We start from the raw sequence: 20,355 nt of genomic DNA on the forward strand, positions 1-20,355 counted from the left end.
CTTGGGCGCCAAAGCATGTTGGGGATGGAGGAGAGGGCAACATTGGGCGCTGCCAGAGGACGGCATGGCTATATGGGCAGACATGCACGCAGCATGGATGGCGATGGAGATGGAGGACGACACCCTGGGCAGCCCTGATTGTGTCCTGATTGTGTCCTGATTGCCGATGCGAGACCACCTCTCTCACCTCGGTCTAATGCGCCCTAGAGCAAGCTGCATTGCCAAAACCGCGCGGATAAGCAGATCGAAGGCCACGTATCCGGATATGTATCACCAATTGAACGGCAGTGTGTCTGAGAGCAGCAGACAGTGGGGAAGCTGACGGGAAGCGGGAGGGACTGGGAAGAAGCTGGAGGGGAAAGGGAGGAGCTGGAGAAGATGGAGTGCCACTGTGTCAGTGGCCCAGCGCGCCAGGCCTGGGCAGCCACCAGGAACCTGAGGTGGCCAGTGCCCAGTATTAGGTGCCCAGTGCAGGACTCAGCGAGGTGCCATTCGCTCCACCAAAATTCCCAAACCCCAGTCGAAGCCACCCAAGACTCTAGGCACGGCCGCTCGAGCGCCAATGCCCAACAGGGGGAGACGGGAGCTGGCTAGAGTGACTGGACTCCAACTCTGAACTTTTTGGAACCTCAACGACGCCGACGCCAGCGAACGGGGTACCGAGTGCCGAGTACCACGCGATACAACGGTCCAAGAGAGGGGTGCAGAGGCCTTATGCTCTGCCCTCTGGTGCATTGCTTTGTTCTGACCGTCTCTCTGCCCGACGCTTGACCTCCTCCTCCGGCAACCATGACGAGACCCTCCATTGTCCGCGCCGGTATGTACCTCGCTCCATCCGTACCTTATTACCTACATCTTGGCCGCAATGATTACGCCCGTCGGGCCGCTCATTAAATTTCCCTGACTCTGCCTGCACTGACCGTGTCTGTGCCCGTGCCTGGCCGTGGCTTGTGCCAAGTCATCCAGCCGAACCTCACATCTTTTCCCTGTCTCTCCATAACCCCTGGCCCTGGCCCAGCCTCCCCCGACACGACGTCGACGGGCAAAACAAAGCTGACACCCCGCGAGACACAATCGACCTCCAGGACCACGACGCCCCCTCCGCCAAAGACCACCGCCAGAGCCACCGTCCCACCGGCGCCCACCAGGCCGAGACACTGCGCGAGGTTGCCCACGAGTCCGCCGAGGAGCACGCGCGCAGCCCCCGTCTGTCCTGGAACGACGCCGCTGCCGCCGACAACAACACACGCCCCCAGGAGGCCCACGGCCAAGACGACCTCGCCGCGGGCGTGAGCAGCAGGATGCACCAACAACAGCAGCAGCAGCAGCAGCAGCAGGCCAACCAGCAAGAGCAGCAGCAGCAGCAGGAGCAGCAGCAGCAGGAAGATGACCTCGCCGTGTCACAGAATGGCGGCATCAGCTCGTCCGACGAGGGGGACCTTGACGGGGACGACCTCGACGACGATATGATGGACAGGATATCGAGCTCGCCCTCGATTGAAGATGGTGCGTACAACAACCCTTCGACCTTGCAGGCCACGCGAGTGCCGTCCTTGCCGTTGCACCTCCCCGACAGGAGGCCTAGTAGTTCTGGGTCATCATCCTCATACCTTGACGCGCCCGAGTATCTTCCCCTGGGGGCAGAGGAGCAGGATAGCAACAGTCATCATCTTCTGCGCCGTGAGCGTGACGAGAACGAGAACGAGACGAACAACAACGACGACGACGACGACGAAAGCTGGTTATATGGAGCTACCACTGGTCTGGTAGGCGCTGCTGGTGATGGGGAGCTGGAGTTGCATCTTGCGCCACACGGTTAGGAGCCTGCGGTCGAGGACAGGCTTCTCGCTGGGGAGATGAAGGAGGACGCGGTGAGGGCTCACGACGATGGGACGACTCTCGACGCCCACACATACGGCTCGAGCGACTATAGCTGCCCGGACGATGGTACGCAAGAAACTAACGACGATCATGATGGCGCGCCGCTCATGATCCCCTACGAACCGTTCTCCGATGCAGATGATGATGACAGCGACTACTCCTTCCCTGACGATCCTCGCTACATTGACTCTGGCTTGGCCGCGGACTGCTTACATGATGCTTCAGAGGATATCGATTTCGAGTTTGTCTACGCTCTTCACACGTTTGTTGCCACCGTCGAGGGCCAGGCCAATGCCACCAAGGGTGACACTATGGTCCTTCTTGATGACAGCAACAGCTACTGGTGGCTGGTCAGGGTTGTCAAGGATAGTAGCATTGGTACGTTTCGCTATTGGCATCTAGTGGACCACACTCACAAATATCATTAGGCTACCTACCGGCCGAGCATATCGAGACTCCGACTGAGAGGCTGGCGCGACTAAACAAGCATAGGAATGTCGATGTAGGTATCGTCCACGCATCTTGCTGCCCCCCCACTAACCCACCTAGTTATCACAAACCATGCTGGGCGACCAGGCTGCCAAGTCCAAGAACTCGTTCAAATCGATACGGAAACGCTGGAAGTCGGTCACCTTTGCCGAACCCACGTATGTGGATTACACTACAGGCGATTACTCGAGCGACGAGGAGGACATCGAGGACCTATTTGGCCAGGACATTTCGGTGCAGAAGGAGGACCAGCAGGACCAGCAAGAACAGCAGGCGACACAGCAGACTGGTGGCGACGCTGGAATTACGGATGAGGGTGCCAACGTGGAGCCCCTGCGGACGCGATCCTCCAAAGAGACCAAGGAAGAACCTAAAGAGGACACCATCGAGGAAGTCGATGAGAGAAGTAGCGAAGAAATCATGGACGGTAGGACCGAAGGCCAGAGCAGGTCGAGAAACGGCACACTGCGCAATACCGACTCCTTCTTCAAGGACGACACTGTTGAGACTAAGAAGATCTCCCTCACGCCTAACCTGCTCCGGGATGATGGTGCTCCTCGGCCCTCCACCGACTCGATCACATCTAAAGATACCAAGTCGCGTCCCAGCCTGGATTGTAAGATCGAGAAGGAGCTCGTGGCCGACAAGGACAAGAAGAAGAGCAAAGACAAAGATAAGGATAAGAAGGAGAAGGATAAGAAACCGAGCGCTATCCGAAACTTTTTCTCTAGAAAGGATAAGAGGAGGACATCGGAGGACGACGACGGGGAGTCCTTTGGCAAGCGCTCGATGGATGTGGGATCAGATCCCCGCGAAAGCGAGGACCCGGCAGCAGACGAGGTGCAGTCGCCAGACAAGACCCCAAGTCGCAGCCCGAGTAAGCTGCAGAAGCAGCAGCCGCGGACGGAACCATCGCCCTCGCATAGGAACTCGATGGTGAAGAAGCCGCCCCAGTCTGACATCTCATCCCACTATGTCGAGACCCGGACCAACGATGTTTCCAACGTGCCTCCGGCCTCGATGCGCATTGTGGACCCGGAGACACAGGAGACCAGGGAGGTACCATCCAACCAGCAACAGTCGTCGACCCACGACGACTCAGGGATGGGTGGGCTTGCCAACTCGTTGCTGCCAAAATCTGGCGCTTCTGGCACTGCACCTAAGCCGCAGAAGTCGGCCATGGCCAGGGCGCGGCTGGAGCTGGACGAGTCGGACAGCTCCGATGTCGAGGAGGCTATTCTACAGTCCGCAGCACCAGGGGCTGCCGAGGAGAAGGCGCTTCGGCCACAGCTGCCGGGAGCTTTCCCCGACAGCTACCAGACGACGACGAGTGTGTCGACCGACAGGACCATCACGCAAGACCGGAGGCAAGGCGGGGAACGCTTGTCCGAGTCACCTGTCGAGGTGTCGCCGGTGTCACCGGTATCACCTGGCAATGCGTCACAACCCCCTGGCCTCATGGCAGACTCTCCCTCACGCGATGACCCGCCATCTCCAGACTTGGGGCAGACCAATGGGACACCCAAGGACGAGAAGGAGGGGCAGCATTCGTGGGACGACACCAAGCTGCGTGCCTTCTTCGACGCGGGCGACCACGTCAAGAACCTGCTGGCGGTCGTCTATGATACGTCAGATATAGATCACACCGGCCACGATCATCCCATGGTCAACGGTCTCTTCCGCGAGCAGAATGCCAAGTTGGCCGAGATAACGACGGTAGGCTATGACAACCTAAGAACCTAAGAAACTGAATAGCTAACTTTGACAGCAACTCGACAACATGCTCGGCGACTGGCTCGCGAGGAAGCAGCGCTCGAGGGGCACTTTGTAACGGCACTGACGATGACGATTTGGATCTTTAACTCTTCTCCCTTTCAACCCCTTGTTTTACTTGGCATGATTGGCGATAGAATTGAAAAGAAAAGAAGAGGGCCAAGTCTCCTGGGGAGTCTTCCCATCTTTTTCTTCTTCTTCACACCTTGATATGTTTGGCTTGGCGTCTGGGCTACACGACTTGACGGAGGGCCATTCTTGGTACTTGTCTGTTTGAAACTCCAATTTCGTTCTGGGAGGATATGTTTTTTTTGCTATGGGTATGGGTTATGATGAAGCAGCTATTACAAGAAGAGGGAATTGATCGATGGTCGTTGCATTACGCTACAGAATGCCTACTCGCACGAGGAGCAGCCCCAATATCGTTGCCCCACCGTCCCAATAACAGCCATTGAGAGTATTCCTTAGGGCAATAAGGCAACCAATGTTAACTGCCCACCCCAGAAGGTATAGAAACGTGAAGTCGAGAGTAAAAGACGATGAATGGGTTGTAGCAGGTTACCTACCTGGGCGTGGAAATGGCATGGCAAAGCGGCCAATGATACATACAAAGTATTATACGCCAAGCATGTCATTGGATCCTTCCGGCATGGAAACCGTTGTCCTGTACAATAAACCGCCGAAAGACTCCCCCCCTTTGTCCTGTTTGAGACCAATGGTGCCGATGAGTACCAGAAAAGCTGCTATGTTGGGCATTGGGACTGGAGGAGACGCGCAGGTACGAAGGGCTGTGACGGAGCTCTGGACGGGACAAAGAGTGGGGGAGGAACGAAGCGAGGTGCCTGGAGATGCAGATGGCGGAATCATATGCCAAACGTGCCAGTTTGCACGACGAGCCAAGTTGCGAGGTGCCCAGGGATGATATGAGGATCGAGTATCCTGACCTTGTGGCAAGCCTGATCCGGAATGAACAGCCAGATGGACGTCATGCTGCCCGTATTCTCTCACAATGCCCTCATCGACCAGTCACATAAATCACCATCAGAGCTCATCGGTGCCATTTCATCGGCGGTGCGACTTTTTATTTTCCTCTCTAGCACAGAGCCAGGCAAAAAGCCACGCAAAACCTGATGCACCGTACGCGCGCAAAAGCATTTCGCCCCAGTTCCGTTTCGTGTCCCAACCGGAAAGTGTGTTGTGTTTTGTGTGTAAAACCCGTGAAACTGCCCTTCCCGCATACAAAAAGCCCAACGAGGTCTTCCCTGTTGGGGCCTTTTTCCTTCTTCCCCAGTGCCTCCCCCACCGACGTAGCACGTTCGAACTTCGTTTACACCTCGGTGGTGACCTTGGCCTTGGCGTTCGTGACCTTGACGCCTAATTGCTTCGCGCGGGCAATGATGTCGATGCGCTTGCGGGACGAGACGTTGTGGGCGATCCTGGGCGGCCATGTTAGCTTTTAAGTCGCGTGGAGACAGCCCCAAGCTGATGGGTTTGGGTTTCAGCGGAACGTACTCGGCGGCGTAGGAGCGGTTGTGCATGAGCAGCAGCTCGACGTCCTTGACATTGCTGACGAGGAAAGCCTTGTGGCCGGAGGGCATCATGAAGCGGGTCTTCTTGTTGGTGCGGAAGCCGATCTGCAGGTCACGTCTTGGTCAGCTAAACTGCTCCCCCTCCCCGATGTTTCACACATGACGTTGGATGGTGGAACGTACGCTGGGCATGACCATGGTTCCGCGGAAGCGTCTCCGGACACGGTTGTCGATACCCTTAGGCTTGCGCCAGCTGGGGTCGACGCACTTGAACCGGTCACTCTGGTGACGGGCGAAGCGCTTCGTGCCTGCACCACAAGACCAGTCAACATTTCCATTCGGTCAGAACTTCCCCATGCCACTCCTCCCTCTCACGTCATCCAGTCGCCTCGTCGTCTCGTCGGCAAGAGGGATGAGGAGGAGCAATTCCTCCTGCGTGGCATCGTCGACCGGGGAGGGGCACAAGGTTGAACGTACGCTTCTTCACGATGGGGACGTGCTTCTTGGCGGAAACCATCTGCAGAGCCGTAAAATTAGCAACGTCTTCAATTAAATTCCTTCGTCGTTTTCGATCTTGCAACGTACCTTGACGGCGAGATTGTCGTGGGTCGGATGGTTGTCGAATTTGTCGGGGGATCGGGGCGTTGAGGTTCGTCGACTTCCAAGGCGAAATTTTGGGCAGAACGACCAAGGCCCGCGCACGCGCTAATTGGGGGTGCTGCAAGGGCTTAGGGCTTCTCCCCTCGGAAGCAAAGTCACGTGGTATGACAAGCACAACTTTTTTCCACGCCAGGCAGGCGCGCAAGTTTGGGTGGGAGGTGCGAGTGGGGGACCCACCGCTGCCCGTCCCCTTCCCCCAATGGGGGATGGCGCCTGCAGAGGGCACAAACCCTTCCTCTGGCAAAAACTCGTGCAACACCCTCGCAACTTGTTGTTGAAGCGCCCCTACGACGACGACCCCGACCGCCCCAACCAGCTGCTAATCCTAACCCTCGACAATCCCCGGATCCAAAGCAGGACAGCAACCATGTCGACGACACCGCAGCGCGTGCAATGCTTCGGCAAGAAGAAGACGGCTACTGCCGTCGCCCAGTGCAAGGTCCGTCCACCAAGAAAAAAAAAAGATGCCTTCGACCATGGCGATATGAGGGGAATGGGGACATTGGGCTAACGTGTTTATGACAGGCTGGTAAGGGCCTCATCAAGGTCAACGGCCGCCCTCTGCAGCTGGTCCAGCCCGAGATCCTGCGCTTCAAGGTACGACACAATCAACCTTCCCCCCGAACGAGACCTTCCCAACAACTCCCGACTTTTGGTGATGGAGCCTGTTTGAGATTGTCCCTCGTGGGATGAAGGGGGGAAACACTGGGGTTATAGAGATCCTATGCTAAAGATCCCTCACCACAGGTCTACGAGCCCCTCCTCGTTGTCGGCCTTGACAAGTTCGCCAACCTCGACATCCGCGTCCGCGTCACCGGTGGTGGTCACACCTCGCAGATCTACGCCATCCGCCAAGCCATTGCCAAGTCCCTCATCGCCTACTACCAGAAGTTCGTCGACGAGCACTCCAAGAACCTGCTCAAGCAGGCCCTCGTCCAGTTCGACCGCACCCTCCTCGTCGCCGACAACCGCCGCTGCGAGCCCAAGAAGTTCGGTGGTCCCGGTGCCCGCGCGCGCTTCCAGAAGTCCTACCGTTAAAGGATTCTTTTGGGCGCAAGGGAAGGCAGGAGAGTGGTGTGTGTGGTTGTGGTGGAACAGCATCAACAAGACACGCGCTTACGTGGGCGGTTTGTCATGGCAGGCGCGGGCAAAAACGGGATCGGAGTCTACATATCTCCTGGCCAGGGGATGGGTTACCCATTGGCATTTGCGTGGCCTTGCTTTTGGCGGATTGTAAAGGGTCTGACATGCAAATGAAAATCTTCAAAGTTCACGACATGATGTGATACCGCAATTCGTGCCGATAGAGGGAGCCCATGCGCTACACGATGACTTAACCAGTGCCACAATTGATTATCTAGAAAGGAAGCAAGCTGAGCATTGGATTCCAGGTCCCTTACTTTTGTACGGGCAGTGCCACCACAATCACGTGCAATGTGATAATGCCCGTCTTGGGGCTGACTGTAGACCGATGGTAAAATATGATAAAAATCGCAGGGTTTATTCTAATTATTCTTAAAGTACGGAGTATGGAAGCTATTGATAGAAGTGCATGGCCAAATTCTGGTCATAATAGGATGATGCGCCGAAATCGTGGGAGTTGTTCCCTTCATCGTTAGAGTCAGAGACGAAGGGTGGGATGGAACGGACGAGTTCGCTCTGATCATGGTTACTGGTAAAAGGCATGATGGAATCGGAGCCTTCTGAAACCCAAGGATCCTGCGTAAAGGTTGTCAGCGCCTGTATGACTCGAACCGCGAGAAGTAGAAACGTACATGTTGGCTATGGTCGATGGCCCGCCCTGGTTCGAGTTAGAGTCGTCCCGAGGAACTGAAGGTGTAATAATATTCCCGTCATCATTCTGCCCCGGTGTCCTGATAAAGTTTGGTTCTCGTCGAAGCTCGGTGTCAGGGTTGCTATGATGTCTTCTCTGGTGGTCCTGGAGATTCCTAACAGAGGGATAGCCGACATCGTTATATATGCAACGCTCCCAATAGCATTTCAACGCTTTACAATGACGTGCTTTCTTATGATCCTCAAGTTTGGCATGGGAGCTATATCCAGATCGGAAACGCCCACAGCGTCTGATGGGGCATACGAATGCAGTGGGTCCGTAGTCTGAGCGAAAGGCAAGCAGTTCTTCTTGGCTTAGGCCTTGGTAGGAGTTATTCTAAGAAAGATAACGGACATATTTCTTATAGTGTGCATCTGCTTGCGAGAATAGAGTTCTATCCAATCCCAAGGGATTGACACCTGTAAGTAGTAGGGAAAGAGTCAGTTAACGTTGCGGGCCGCAAGAAAGTTACTTACCTGGTCTATTCTTGGTTTGTTGATCTTCCAACGTTTTGCGGAAATTGAGGAATTGGCGGACCAGATGCTGGATTTCCGGCATGGAATCTACTCTACCAAGACGTAGGCCCAAATCGATAGACGGATCTTGCAAATGAGCCGATGGAGTGGCGTTGTGAGACTGCACAAGTTGGGAATGCTTTGCACACAATTGCAATGCTTGTCTCACTACTGAATCCCGAGTTCTAAACGGCAACGAAGTGCCGTCTTCGAACATCTCGAGTAAATGATGTATCCAATGCTCATTTGCATAGGCTTGAAGACTAAAAATTTCGAGGCCAGTCCAGATCACCAAGTCCGAGCGTGGGATATCATCACCAACATAATCCAGGGCCTCTATCAGCTGCGAGATGCAAGCAAAAGCGATGTCCTAATGGGCGGTAAGACTCGATATGAAAGGTCCGCCAGCGTTGCTCAATAAGTGCCTTATTAGGGGGTGTCAGTCTCAGTAGTGATGCAACTTGGGCCGAAATACTCACTGAGCTACTGTGGAGTGTATCATTGACACAGTACCCCGTGGGCCATCTTCTATCAAGGGTTTGCAGATTTCGAGGGCGTTGGGGAAAGGGCGATTGTCTCTATTGAGGCTCTCTGATCCCTCATGGAGGCTCGTTCCGATGAGAACTTCATACTTCATGATGCTGCTTCCTTGATTTGAAAAGAGTAGCCACCCAAAGATGCGCCTAACTCTCGCAAGGCTGCTTGGGGAGCATCGGTCCCGGATACTGTTCAGGACTTTCTCATATCTAAAGTAAAATAAATATCCACAAAACTGTATTGATAGGAATTTTGTACATACAGTGCCCCCAGATCCTTGGGTAAGGAGTCGATAGTTGCTCGCAACTCTGCCATGCTGGCGGAGGAATTAAGCAGTGATAGAACAAGGCGGACCCAGAGGAGCATGCCTGATCAACCGGTTCAACTAGTTAGATCAGGACAAAGATAGAAGCGATGTTGAAATTACCTCACCTTCGGATTTTTGCAATATCTTGTTCCGCAGTTCCTCTATGACGGGAGGACCTATGGCGATGCCAATGTTTTCATCCAGGTCTCTCAACGGGCTCGTGACAATGACCCCCACATCCTTCTCTATCGCGCCCCTTGCGTCTCCAAGGAATAGTGTACTTTTTTTTTTTTTTTTTTTTTTTTTTTTTTTTTTGGAGAGAAGTTGGCGGATATGAGGGAGGTCTTGGCCTGATATCAATAGCTTGCAGGGGCGATAATTGGATGCCTCTGTCAGGTGTATGAGCTCGTTGATTAGGGGCTTGTGTTCACTTTCTGGAAGTTCATCAATGCCGTCCACTAGGAGACGGATATTATGGAATCCCGCCAGAATTTGGGCAAGTGCATCTTTCAGGACCGAGGCTGAAGGTCGCCGACCTTTGGCGAGATACTCATCGTAGAAAAAGGGTATCGTCTCTGGGGCAATTCCCATGACCTGTGCGGCAAAGGCCCTGAAGATGCGAGCTGTGATTGCATGGGGCTTTGGGTGTTGATCGCAGAAGAAGAACAAGACTTGGGTTATTTTCTCCGACCGAAGAAAAGATATGATCTTTGAGACCAGGACCGATTTGCCTTTAGCGGTGAGTTATTGGGCTTTTGTGACGATTTGTTCTTGTACTCACCAGAACCTGGTTTCCCATATAACCACATGACAGGGCTTAACCGGCCGATTTAGAGCCACGATCTGAATTTGTCATTCTCAGTGATCCAGTGGCCAGTTCCAGGGCAGCAGCGCTCCTTGAGCCATTCGAACTTGAGGTCTTGGTCGTCGTCGCCAGTCTCAAGCCATCTCATCAGGGCTTGAGTCTGCTCCAATTTCCACTGTTCCTCTCGGACAGCGGACTTCTCTAGGGCCATTCGTATCCATATGCTTGCATCTTGAATATCAAGGGATGCGGCTTCCCTGTCGATCAGCGCACCAACTCGTGATGCTTTCGATAAGATCGCCGAAACGACTTTCAAATCACCCCCATGCGCAGGAGAAGAAGATTTTCCACGCTGCTTATCTTAGCTAGTCATAGCACTAACGTTGTGACTTGAATACTCACTTGGTTGCCGAATGAGAGCATATACCTTGCGGTGGAACTCCGCGATGTCTTCATATAGAAAGCCGAACAGCTGCTGGAAGTCGTGATCTTCGCGAAAGGAGTCGCCTAGACTATACAGCCGTGGCAGGGAGTTTCCTATCTGGGCGTATGCGGAGAGTATCTTGTCTAGAATCTGCGTGTGCTCAGAGACAGCCTGCATGAGAAGTATTAGAGTTGCTAGACCAGTACTAGCCAGGGGCAGGTACTATAGACTGACGATAAGGATGAATTTGACGGGCACCTACTCATGAAAGAACCAGGTCAATTAAAATACCCGAGGACATGCAATTCGGTAAAGAAGATCTCGAATGCTTACCCAGATATATGGCATAAGTGGTACGCCATTGCACAGGGGATCGATTGCCTTTGAGTAGCACTCGACGGCGCTCTTGTCTCCTCGCATTTTTGGACAGCCTCGACGATTCACGAGTATAACCTTCCAAGCTCCCAAGCCACCGCACCATTTCCGTTTGGGCCGTTGGCTTTAATTGTTGCTACTTTGTCCGCAATGCCGCCACCAGATCGTCGTCCAGCTAAGAGGATACGATTAGAGGACTCGAGCTCTTTCACCCCCTCGCACGATCCGACTCCGAACACAGATCCAATCTGCGCTCCTATTGCACGCGAAAATACCGTTGGGACCGTTTGTTTCGGAACTGCATGAGATATCCCTTCACACCAGATCCACACAGAATGGTCTGACCCGAAAAGTTGACCGCGTTGGCTGCCCGTGCCATGACTAAAGCCACCGATGGACAGCCTTGCTTTATCAGGACACCGCTCAAACTGGGTCTCGATGGCGCACTCTAGTCCTTGGAATCTCACCCTACCTACGGTACCTTGGAGACCTGCGATGCCTAATTGCTGGAGTTATTCAATCACGGGGAAATCGAATTCGAGATCCTGTGGATGCTCGAGCGACCACGGAAAAGTGCCGATGCCAAAGACAAAGTTGCAGTTTGGGCTACCCTTTATGGACCCCTAGACCTTGCCCGGGACCTTTGTGAGGCCCTCAAAAAACTTCATCTTTACTTGTAAGACCCAATACACGCGATAAGAGACTCCGCGTACTTCAATCCGTAGCGTTTCTTCAATGAGCCTGGCACCAGAACCACCAATCTCTACGCCACCTCTTCGGATTGTGAGCAGCGATCTGCTGTCAGAGATGAGCACTTTGTGGCCACAAACCTGCTAGATAGACTCATTGCCGATTCCACTTTGCATGAGACCCCAGGATCGCCGTATCTTTTAACTGAACTGAAGAAGTAAAGAGAGCCGAATCATATCCCCGCCTGTGATATATAAGCTGACAGCACTCAGGCACCAGAAGCAAGGTCTCACTTTTAGGATCCGCCGAGAGTCAGGCTGGAGACTGCACCCAAAAGGCCAGGACGTCTGGTCTCAAGGCAATGACCAAGTTGGACGTACGGTGCAAGTACCCATGTCCAGTGAACCTAGGCGCAATGAACTCATGGGTCTAGGTACATCAACAATGTTGACTCATCCTCGCATTACCAGGAGCCTTCAAACTTTAGAGGAGGGATCATTGCTGATCTTATGAGACTTGGAAAGACACTTAGCATAATTTTACTCATAGCTCATGACAAAGTCCTAGAGGGGGAGTCAGGACTCAGAAACCCAAGTGGCGAGATGTTAGCCATGCTACGACGGGCCAAGAACACGGTTACGCTACCGCACCGAGAGGACCGTCGGCGATTTCTCAAACTCAGTGTCCAGGAACAACATGCCTATGATGTTGCGAAGCAGAACGCCATTGAATATCTCGAAGATGTCCTTGCCTCCAGCAAGCCCCAGGAAGGCTACAGCAATGCACTTCAGAAAATCAATGCCCTCCGACTCATCTGTGAGCAAGGTTGTTCGCCCTCCATTAATGCAGAAAACGCGCCCCTGCTAGCGTCCGGAACACCAGATGCATCCTCGACACCAAATACCACGATGGGCGATGCCGAGGGCGACAGATGCGGTTTGGAGACGGAGGAGGGCTCCTCCAGCGACATATCCCCCCATCTTCAAGAATACTCTATACCTGGCCCCAGTCCATGTTCCTGGAGCCCAGAAGCCAAGCCGCCACACCCCGTTGGGCAGCGGCCGACAAAGATTCAAGCTCTGGTTGAGGATCTCCAAGGGTGCGCTTCTGGGACAAAAAGGTATGTGCCCATGTGCTAGTCATGATGGCCTTTTCCACTTGACTTACAATCTCAGCGTTGTCTTTTCATATCGCACAGCGGTCCTCAACCTCGCCAACGCGGCTCTCAGCAACACCGGCATTAGCTGTGTCCAGATCGATGGCAAGTCCAACCCCAAAATGCGAAGCCAGGCCATCAGTGTCTTCTCAAAGAACGAGACAACGCAGGTGCTTCTTTTATCCTTGGGCTGCGGTGCAGTTGGGTAAGCCCATGCCATCTCATCACATTGATCAGAATGAGCGGATAAGCTAACTTTTGCGTTGATTGACCTCTTACTGCGGCATCGAGGGCATATCTCCTGGAGCCACAGTGGAATCCATCCATAGAAGAGCAAGCACTTGCCAGGATCCACCGCATTGGACAGACTAAAGACGTGACAGCGATCCGTTTTGTGATAAGCGAGTCAATTGAGGAGGTAGGATACATGGACTTTTGATACGGGAGGATACTAATGTGGTACAAAAAGCATGTTCTGAATATACAAGATGGAAAACAGGACCTCACAGAGCTCCTCAGTCCCATGCCCGCCAATGGTGGCCGAAGCACAACCAAACTGCAGGTACTGTGACCATAGCATTGTTGTCATAAGAGCTCCCGTCGCTAACAGATCAACGTAGCAACTGCGGCAGCTCTTACGCTGAGCCCCGTGGCTACGACAATTACTACTGCCACGAATAATACACCACCCGCCTCTCTGATATCGAAGGCATCGTGGTTTTGAGGAATGGCACGTGGGCCAACGAGAAAGACGGACCCTCGACGAGGCTAACAACTAGCAAGCACTATATCTACCTAGATAGCCCTCTAGTATATAGACAACAGCTGAGCCACAAGAAAGGCTCAGAGTAAGTAACGTCAAGGTGAGAATGCCTAATTGTTCCACAGTTTGATCATTTATACTTTCCCGGTCCGTAGACCGTAAGGATCGTTTCTCCTAGTACCAAACTATGCTATTGATACTAATATATACAATGCATCATTTCAAGTCTCTCAGTCCAGAGGATTTCTCTCCTTGGTCCTCCGTAGCCTCCCATCTCCTTCCCCGGTCTTCTTCCTCCTCAGCCAACGCACCGCGCTCCGCATCTAGTCGGTCCACGAGACGAGCCCTTTCTCCTTGCCAGTATCGTCCAGCTCCACAACCTCGGGCGCCCACTCACCCCTCTCATCTTCGGCAGCGAGCTCCGTCATCTCTACTTCCACCTCTTCGCCGTCCTCCGTCATCACCATGCCCCTACGTACGTAATTCTCCTCATGAAGGTCCCAGTCCAGCGGGGGCCCGGCTACCACAGCCTCGATATGAGCGAAAGCCAGGCTGACGCGCATTGGATCCTCGGGCAGATCATCAAGACGCCGCTTGTAGACTGTGAGAGCGAGGCGCAGATCGCGTGCCTGGGCATCGCTGTAGTCTAGAACGGAGCTCTCGAGGTAATGGAGGTTGTGGGAGAGCTGAGCGGCGATTGTACGGAAGAGAGTTGCAGCGAGGGAGGGTCGTAAAGTAGGAAGAGTGTAGGCCCGGAGGATGATCTTGAGGAGCGTATACCACCACTGCTGCATGCAGGCGTCGTTGCCTAGGTGTGTGCCCACAAGATAGGCTAACTGAAACTCTCCAACGAGGTCGTCCTCGGTGAGTCCCTTAGCGAGGTCGTCCAGCAGAGAGAGGATATACGTGGTCGAGTCAGTTGCCTCGAGGGTGCGTTCTGCACCGGTTGCGTTGGTCGAGTAGGTCTTGGAGAGTTGGGAAAAGGTAAAATCAAGCTCCCGGCCATGGAGAAATGGGTTGGTTATGCGCTTGTCCAGCTCAACCTCGGCGGCCATGAGAGTGGTACCCTTGACGCGATCGCCTGTATGAGTGAACCAGTCGCCGTGGTGCTGCCCAGTGATGCGATTTAGAACTTTCGCTGTGACGCAACCGCTTAGCTGGTTCCAGATCCTTTCGTTGCCAGCCGCTGTCGGACCATGGATATGACCTCGCGGTACTTCATTGACAGCCGTGGGATCCGCGTAGGGCACGAGCTTTGAATGAATCGCACTGACATTGTCGGCCTGGATTCGGGCCTCTGATCTGGTTGGTTCTCCAAGCACCTCGTTGAACCTGTCCCACTGCAGCACGTGGACCTGGTTCTGGGTGGTGCTGGCAATCCAGGCGCCACAGCGTGTCGACCCGGCGTTCGGATGAGCTACCCAGATAAAGTGTGCGCCAGGAGGGATGTCTCTCAGGCCACCAAAGTGCTTCGCAGTAAATGAGATGCAGTCGTAGCCGATGTTGAAAACCTCGGGTAGGTCCAGGACCAGGACAACGTCTCCTCCACCCATGGCGTGGGTAAGCATGGCGGGGGCATCATAAGACTCATCGCCCTCTAACGGAGGTGGCTCATCCATGGTATCTTCTTCACCTCCCTGGTGAACCTTCAAGCTCCCAAGAGGATGTGGCCCGACGGCGGGGACAGAGGCGTGGGATGTGGTCGAGTGAGCGTCGGTCGAGTCAGACTGATTCAGGCCGCGACGATTCCCCTGTAGCGATATACTTCTGGTCTCCATTAATGCGTAGTACAAACAATATGATGTCTAGAGATACAACGCGATGGATGATTTGTGCGTGTTTTTCCCAACCGAGCTTGAGTTGGTCGAGACAGGCGGGCCGGATGTTGTCTCCAAATTCGAGTTTTGGTGGCGAGAACAACTTGAGACAAAAGCACCACCACAGCTGCCATCAACTGCCGATTGAGCCTTCCATTTTTTTTGTCGACCAAGATGCCGAAATATTGCTGCCAGGTGCTACCCAGGTGAATTCTGAACCTTCCAAGTTCTAGGTTGCGTCATGAGGGTATGCCGTTGAGGTAAGGTCACGTGACACTCTAATGAGCTGCTTCGATTCCATTACACAGTTGCTTGTCTCCAGGTGGTAGTGGACAGGTTTAAACAGCATGGTGGATGTTAGTTATTCTGGCTTCTACAATCTTGTAAATTGCTGCTGTGTGCATAGCGCAAACACTTTACAAACCTCACACATAACGGCCCAAGCAAGACATCCTCCAGTCTTCATAACTGTCAAAGTTGGTTGTCCAATCTGATAGCAGCACAAAATCTTACTCTGGTCTTATGGGCATAAGCCCCTTCCCCAGCAGCTTTGTCAAACACAAGCACAGCCTCCACCAAGGCCTTCAACAATATACCGTCCTCGTCATCGTATTGGAACTCATCTTCATGTGAGAGACCCCGCGCCACAGACAAGATGAAACAGACCAAACCAGAGGAGGAAAAGAGGCTGTACATGAGAACTCATGTAAGTCAACCGAGGACAAGACATGAAGTTGAATCAAAGTTGTGCCATGCCGCCGCAGCGTACGTCATCCCCAGATTTGGCTTCCCCAAACCGACAAGAACCCTGAAACCCCCCCAACGTACGTCCCCTCGCTCGGCAATGCCGACGCCATGCTCGGAGTCCCCGATGGAAGTTACAGAAAGGTACGCCCCGGGGAGCCCCACAAAGGCAGACGACCGGAGGCGGAGGGCTAGAATACCGCCAGCCTTACGACGGCTGCTTCCACGTATGGCCGCCGGCAGGGAAAGCCTCATTTGCCCCCCCATAGAAGCAGATGCGGCGAAATAATCTCGGCAGATAGCAAAGTTTGCGTTGGGAGTCAACGCACCTTGAGAGACAAAGTCGGGTCCTTTTCTCGGGGGTCTTCCCCTCCCATGGAAGGCCCAAAGACAGATGTGTAAGTTTGTCGTCCTGGAGGCTCAAGCCGAGGAAAAGCCCTAGGTGAGACGGCCATGCCGTGAGGCTTTGTCATGCGATAGTACCGAAGGTCGTCCTGCCCAGTGGGGTATTAATGCAATGCGCCCGACGTTGTTGGCAGCCAACATGCATGAAGAGGGTGAGGTGGACAAAAATAAAGCGGCACCCGGCCCCCCCGAGCCCGTCGCTAGCTGCTGGGCCACCAGCAGGGGGAGCAGCACTACCGCTGCCCAGCTAACCTGGCGTGGTTATTTTTTTTTAGTGGAGGGGGCGTTGCAACCACCCTTTTCCACATCGTCGGGAATACAGGCCTGGCCCAACGTGCTCCGATCGGACGGGTCGCGCTAGGGGCTTTTTTTTAGACTGCGTCGGCAGCGTCGCAGCTGGGTTGCTGTAGCCTGTCTCGGCGATCGCCTCGGCTGGTAGCGCATCGGTCGTGCAGATGCTATCTGTGCTGGTTGTGGTGCATGGGATTTGGTGGCGTATTGGAGGTTGACAAACACCTAGGTGATGCGAATAGATGGTAGACCACAACGGGATACTATTCGTACCCGGTAGCAATTGATTCATCGTCGCCAGTGGTGCTGGATAAATAGACTAATAATGCGAGGAATTGATTGGACCAATTTTAAACAAAGGTTCAAAAGGAAAAAGCAAGTTGCCCAGTTCTCATTGATGCACATAATAATGCTCAATAGTACTATGTGCGAATACGGATGCTTACTGCTCAATTAACTCGCACCATGGTGATACCACTACCGCTCTACATACATAATACCTAGTACACATCCAGCGACCACTCAACTCCACACAACTCACCCCAGATCGACACATTATATGGCTCCCCAGCGGCGCCAAACCCGACACCATTCACGGTGCCCCCAGCTCGCCTGCACGGCTCGTCGCTAGCCCGGATCTAATCTAGCACCCGTCGTGACACAAGCCCCCCCCCCCCCCCAAATTACCGACGCTATGGGACGGCCTAAAACAAGGGCCCTAAAGCAAGACGGTTCAGATCGTCAGCTTGGTGCTGGCCCTGCTGGGCGGGTTCCCTGGCCGGCGCTCAACCGAGATGCTAAAATAGTGTCCCGGCCTGTCTCAAAAGACTCGATCAATTCCACTCCCTCGGGCCTCGATAGTCCATACGCTTGGCTCATGTGTCACGTCATCATGGAGGGGTTGCCGTCGTATATATGCAAAAGTATAGAGTACTGTACGATATTGACCCTGCGTACTCCTGAAAGACTGTGGTAATTGAATCTAACTACATACCACGTTTGTGCAACATCGTACATTTTTTTTTTTGCAAAACGACTGGCTGGGCCACCGCTCACTCGGCGGGCTCCCTCCATGCTTCTCCCCCCATCTCCCCGACTCCCGGTTCCCTGACGCAGTGACAGCTCGTGATACGACCCCACGCTCCCATTCTGCTGTGCCTAGGAAAAAAAGAGAACGGTTGCAAGTTAAAAACAAAACTTGCCTCAGCAAGATATGCATGAACCATTTTGGGCTATCCTTGCCGCCCTCAACATCATCGCGCCGCGGGGCGCATCCGGGCCAAGATCGAGTCTCGAATGAAAATCAACTCCAAACCGACTCCGCCTCCCCTTGAAACCGAACAAGGCAAAAAAGACACCCTTCCCCCGGTGAACCTTTCCGCGCAGATGCAAGTCTCCCCATTGCTCCCCAAAATGCAAGACCATGAAAAAAAAAGTTAAAGTAAGTAAGTCGGATCATATCTTCAAAGAATCGACTCCGAGCCACCCTAGACCGGAAGGCGGATACCATGGTAGTGTATGCCATCACGGCCCTGCCAAACTCAGCAAGGCTTTGTGGTCGACAGAAAGCAAGGAGCAGTTTGTCATCGGGAGTTGTGTCGTGTCTAATAACGGTCATCAAGTGCCGGCCTTGACCTCAGTCGAGCAGTGCAAGACGGCAATGCAGTAAACTCCAGTATGATACAACAAGGTTCCGTTCGGTGATGGGCCATCTTCTGACGTTCCTCCTCTAAATCGGGGGATTGACTTCGAGACCCTTTAGTGGCTGTGAGGCTGCCCACCATTCGCTGCTCCCAGGTCAGCTAAGTTATCCCCAAAAACGCATCTCACCAAAATATGAGCCCAACTCACCTTGATTATACATGCCCTGTTGCGGCTGCCCATACGGGGAATGCGGGGGAGGGTAGTTGGGATACATGTGACCCTGGTAGTCCGCCAGGCCCTGCTGAGGTACACTGCCCGATGGCGGCGCAGGGTATTGAGTCGGCTGGTATCCGATCGGGGGGAGGGTAACGGGTCGGTTGGTAGGATAGGTCGAAGTCGGCGTCCCGTCAGCAGCTTGAGGGTCTTGCCCGCCATTCTGTGCCGCGGCCGCCTGAGCTGCTTGACGCTGACGTTCCTCCTCAGCTTTACGCTGGTTTTCCTCCTCCTTCTTTCGGGCCTTCCACTCCTTTCGGATTTCTTTGAATTCTGTGCAGTGATGTTAGCTACATAATCCTCCAAATTTCACTGAAATCCCCCTAGCTCCAAGCGATAAGCTAGTCCGCTAGCTACTCCGATATGGGGGTATCCGAGCCGCTTCCGGAAAAGTAAAAATAAAATAAAAAATAGTTGGGGCGTACCTTCAGGAGTTCGCTTAGGTCCATGCGACTGCATGGTAACGTGGGCATTGAGGTGGTTCAGAGTACCGTATGCTTTTTCGCAGCCATTCCATCCGCACTTGTACATCCGCTCAATCTCCTCGTAGCGTCTACGAGGTCGCTTGTGTTGCTGTGCGCCGGGGATCGGAACAAACGAGTACACCTTGTGAACGATGTCAGCGGTGTGATTCCCTGTGTAATCCGTTTCGAGAAGCTCTTGACTTGTCGGGGCACACCATGCAGGCGATATAGTCGTCTGACCCCCTTCCTCTGGATGTTATCGGCATGCACCGGTGAATCGGTGGCGATGATTGGATGTTCCGTTACAATGCCAGAGGGCAAGGGTCAGGCGGGCCGCATCTGCCAACGCCGCTGCGCAACAACATAACACTGGGATATGATTTAAACTCACCTGGCTAGGGCGCTGCTGCGGTGCCGAAGCAGGGTTGTGGGCGTAGACGGGGTGGCCCGGAGTCAATGGGGGAGCTCCATGCCCACCGTAACCTCCCCAATCCGGACGAGGCTGCGCGTACATGCCGCCACTAGGGTGGGAGTAGCCGTGCGCCATATCTGGATTCGGGGCGTACGACGGCTGCTGCCCGTAGGGGTAGGAAGGACTCGGCGCCGCGATGGACGGATCTATAGGTGCATTGTTGTCAGATCTAACCGCGGGGGGTTGATGATGGCTTCGCCCATCTGGCTGGGGCATAGACGGACTGTTTGGTTGCTGCTGCGCCATACCTCCGCTGCTAGCGCTGCCGGCTGGATGGTATGGACGGTGCAGTTGTTCTGGGAAGGATCCTGATCTGCCCGACGGGAGGTAGACACCGTACTCGGACGTGGGAGTCGCGGAGGTCGGGTAGTTAACTTCCTGCTTGACCGGCTGTTGCGCAGCAGACGCGTGATCTGCCGTGGAGCTCTCAGAATTGGTGTCGCCGGGGTTGCTGGGATAGGGCGAGGGCAAACCTGACTGCGAGTACTCGTTTGCGCCTCGGTCCAT

At 54.0% G+C, this 20,355-nt stretch overlaps 7 protein-coding genes across 7 annotated transcripts; 3 read left to right on the forward strand and 4 right to left on the reverse strand.

Moving 5' to 3' along the window:
* Positions 1-789: 789 nt before the first annotated feature.
* On the forward strand, positions 790-4,201 carry BUD14 (SH3 domain-containing protein; the record flags this gene model as incomplete). The annotated part of the gene is made up of 6 exons (XM_083197149.1): positions 790-817; positions 1,069-1,766; positions 1,821-2,259; positions 2,310-2,383; positions 2,431-4,086; positions 4,139-4,201. The coding sequence occupies 6 exons, from the start codon at positions 790-792 to the stop codon at positions 4,199-4,201; spliced, it is 2,958 nt and encodes a 985-aa protein (XP_083046617.1).
* A 1,269-nt stretch (positions 4,202-5,470) lies between these two features.
* On the reverse strand, positions 5,471-6,189 carry RPL32 (60S ribosomal protein eL32; the record flags this gene model as incomplete). The annotated part of the gene is made up of 4 exons (XM_083197150.1): positions 5,471-5,579; positions 5,656-5,777; positions 5,856-5,980; positions 6,150-6,189. The coding sequence occupies 4 exons, from the start codon at positions 6,187-6,189 to the stop codon at positions 5,471-5,473; spliced, it is 396 nt and encodes a 131-aa protein (XP_083046618.1).
* Positions 6,190-6,699: 510 nt separating this feature from the next.
* RPS16 (40S ribosomal protein uS9) lies at positions 6,700-7,370 on the forward strand (the record flags this gene model as incomplete). Its single annotated transcript, XM_083197151.1, has 3 exons — positions 6,700-6,771; positions 6,858-6,929; positions 7,080-7,370. 3 exons carry the CDS (start codon positions 6,700-6,702, stop codon positions 7,368-7,370), a joined length of 435 nt encoding a protein of 144 aa, XP_083046619.1.
* Positions 7,371-10,355: 2,985 nt separating this feature from the next.
* Positions 10,356-10,931, reverse strand: ACO1O0_007784 (uncharacterized protein; the record flags this gene model as incomplete). The annotated part of the gene is made up of 2 exons (XM_083197152.1): positions 10,356-10,690; positions 10,733-10,931. The coding sequence occupies 2 exons, from the start codon at positions 10,929-10,931 to the stop codon at positions 10,356-10,358; spliced, it is 534 nt and encodes a 177-aa protein (XP_083046620.1).
* Positions 10,932-12,430: 1,499 nt separating this feature from the next.
* On the forward strand, positions 12,431-13,184 carry ACO1O0_007785 (C-terminal helicase domain-containing protein; the record flags this gene model as incomplete). Its single annotated transcript, XM_083197153.1, has 2 exons — positions 12,431-12,939; positions 12,995-13,184. The coding sequence occupies 2 exons, from the start codon at positions 12,431-12,433 to the stop codon at positions 13,182-13,184; spliced, it is 699 nt and encodes a 232-aa protein (XP_083046621.1).
* An 877-nt stretch (positions 13,185-14,061) lies between these two features.
* ACO1O0_007786 (AAR2 protein-domain-containing protein) lies at positions 14,062-15,357 on the reverse strand (the record flags this gene model as incomplete). Its single annotated transcript, XM_083197154.1, has 1 exon — positions 14,062-15,357. The coding sequence occupies one exon, from the start codon at positions 15,355-15,357 to the stop codon at positions 14,062-14,064; it is 1,296 nt and encodes a 431-aa protein (XP_083046622.1).
* A 3,396-nt stretch (positions 15,358-18,753) lies between these two features.
* On the reverse strand, positions 18,754-20,355 carry ACO1O0_007787 (uncharacterized protein; the record flags this gene model as incomplete). Its single annotated transcript, XM_083197155.1, has 5 exons — positions 18,754-18,782; positions 18,847-19,185; positions 19,338-19,569; positions 19,768-19,994; positions 20,097-20,355. 5 exons carry the CDS (start codon positions 20,353-20,355, stop codon positions 18,754-18,756), a joined length of 1,086 nt encoding a protein of 361 aa, XP_083046623.1.

The sequence above is a fragment of the Amphichorda felina genome (genome assembly GCF_050947745.1).
Source record: "Amphichorda felina strain 45539 chromosome Unknown scaffold_8, whole genome shotgun sequence".
In the NCBI taxonomy this organism is placed as follows: Eukaryota; Fungi; Ascomycota; class Sordariomycetes; order Hypocreales; family Bionectriaceae; genus Amphichorda; species Amphichorda felina.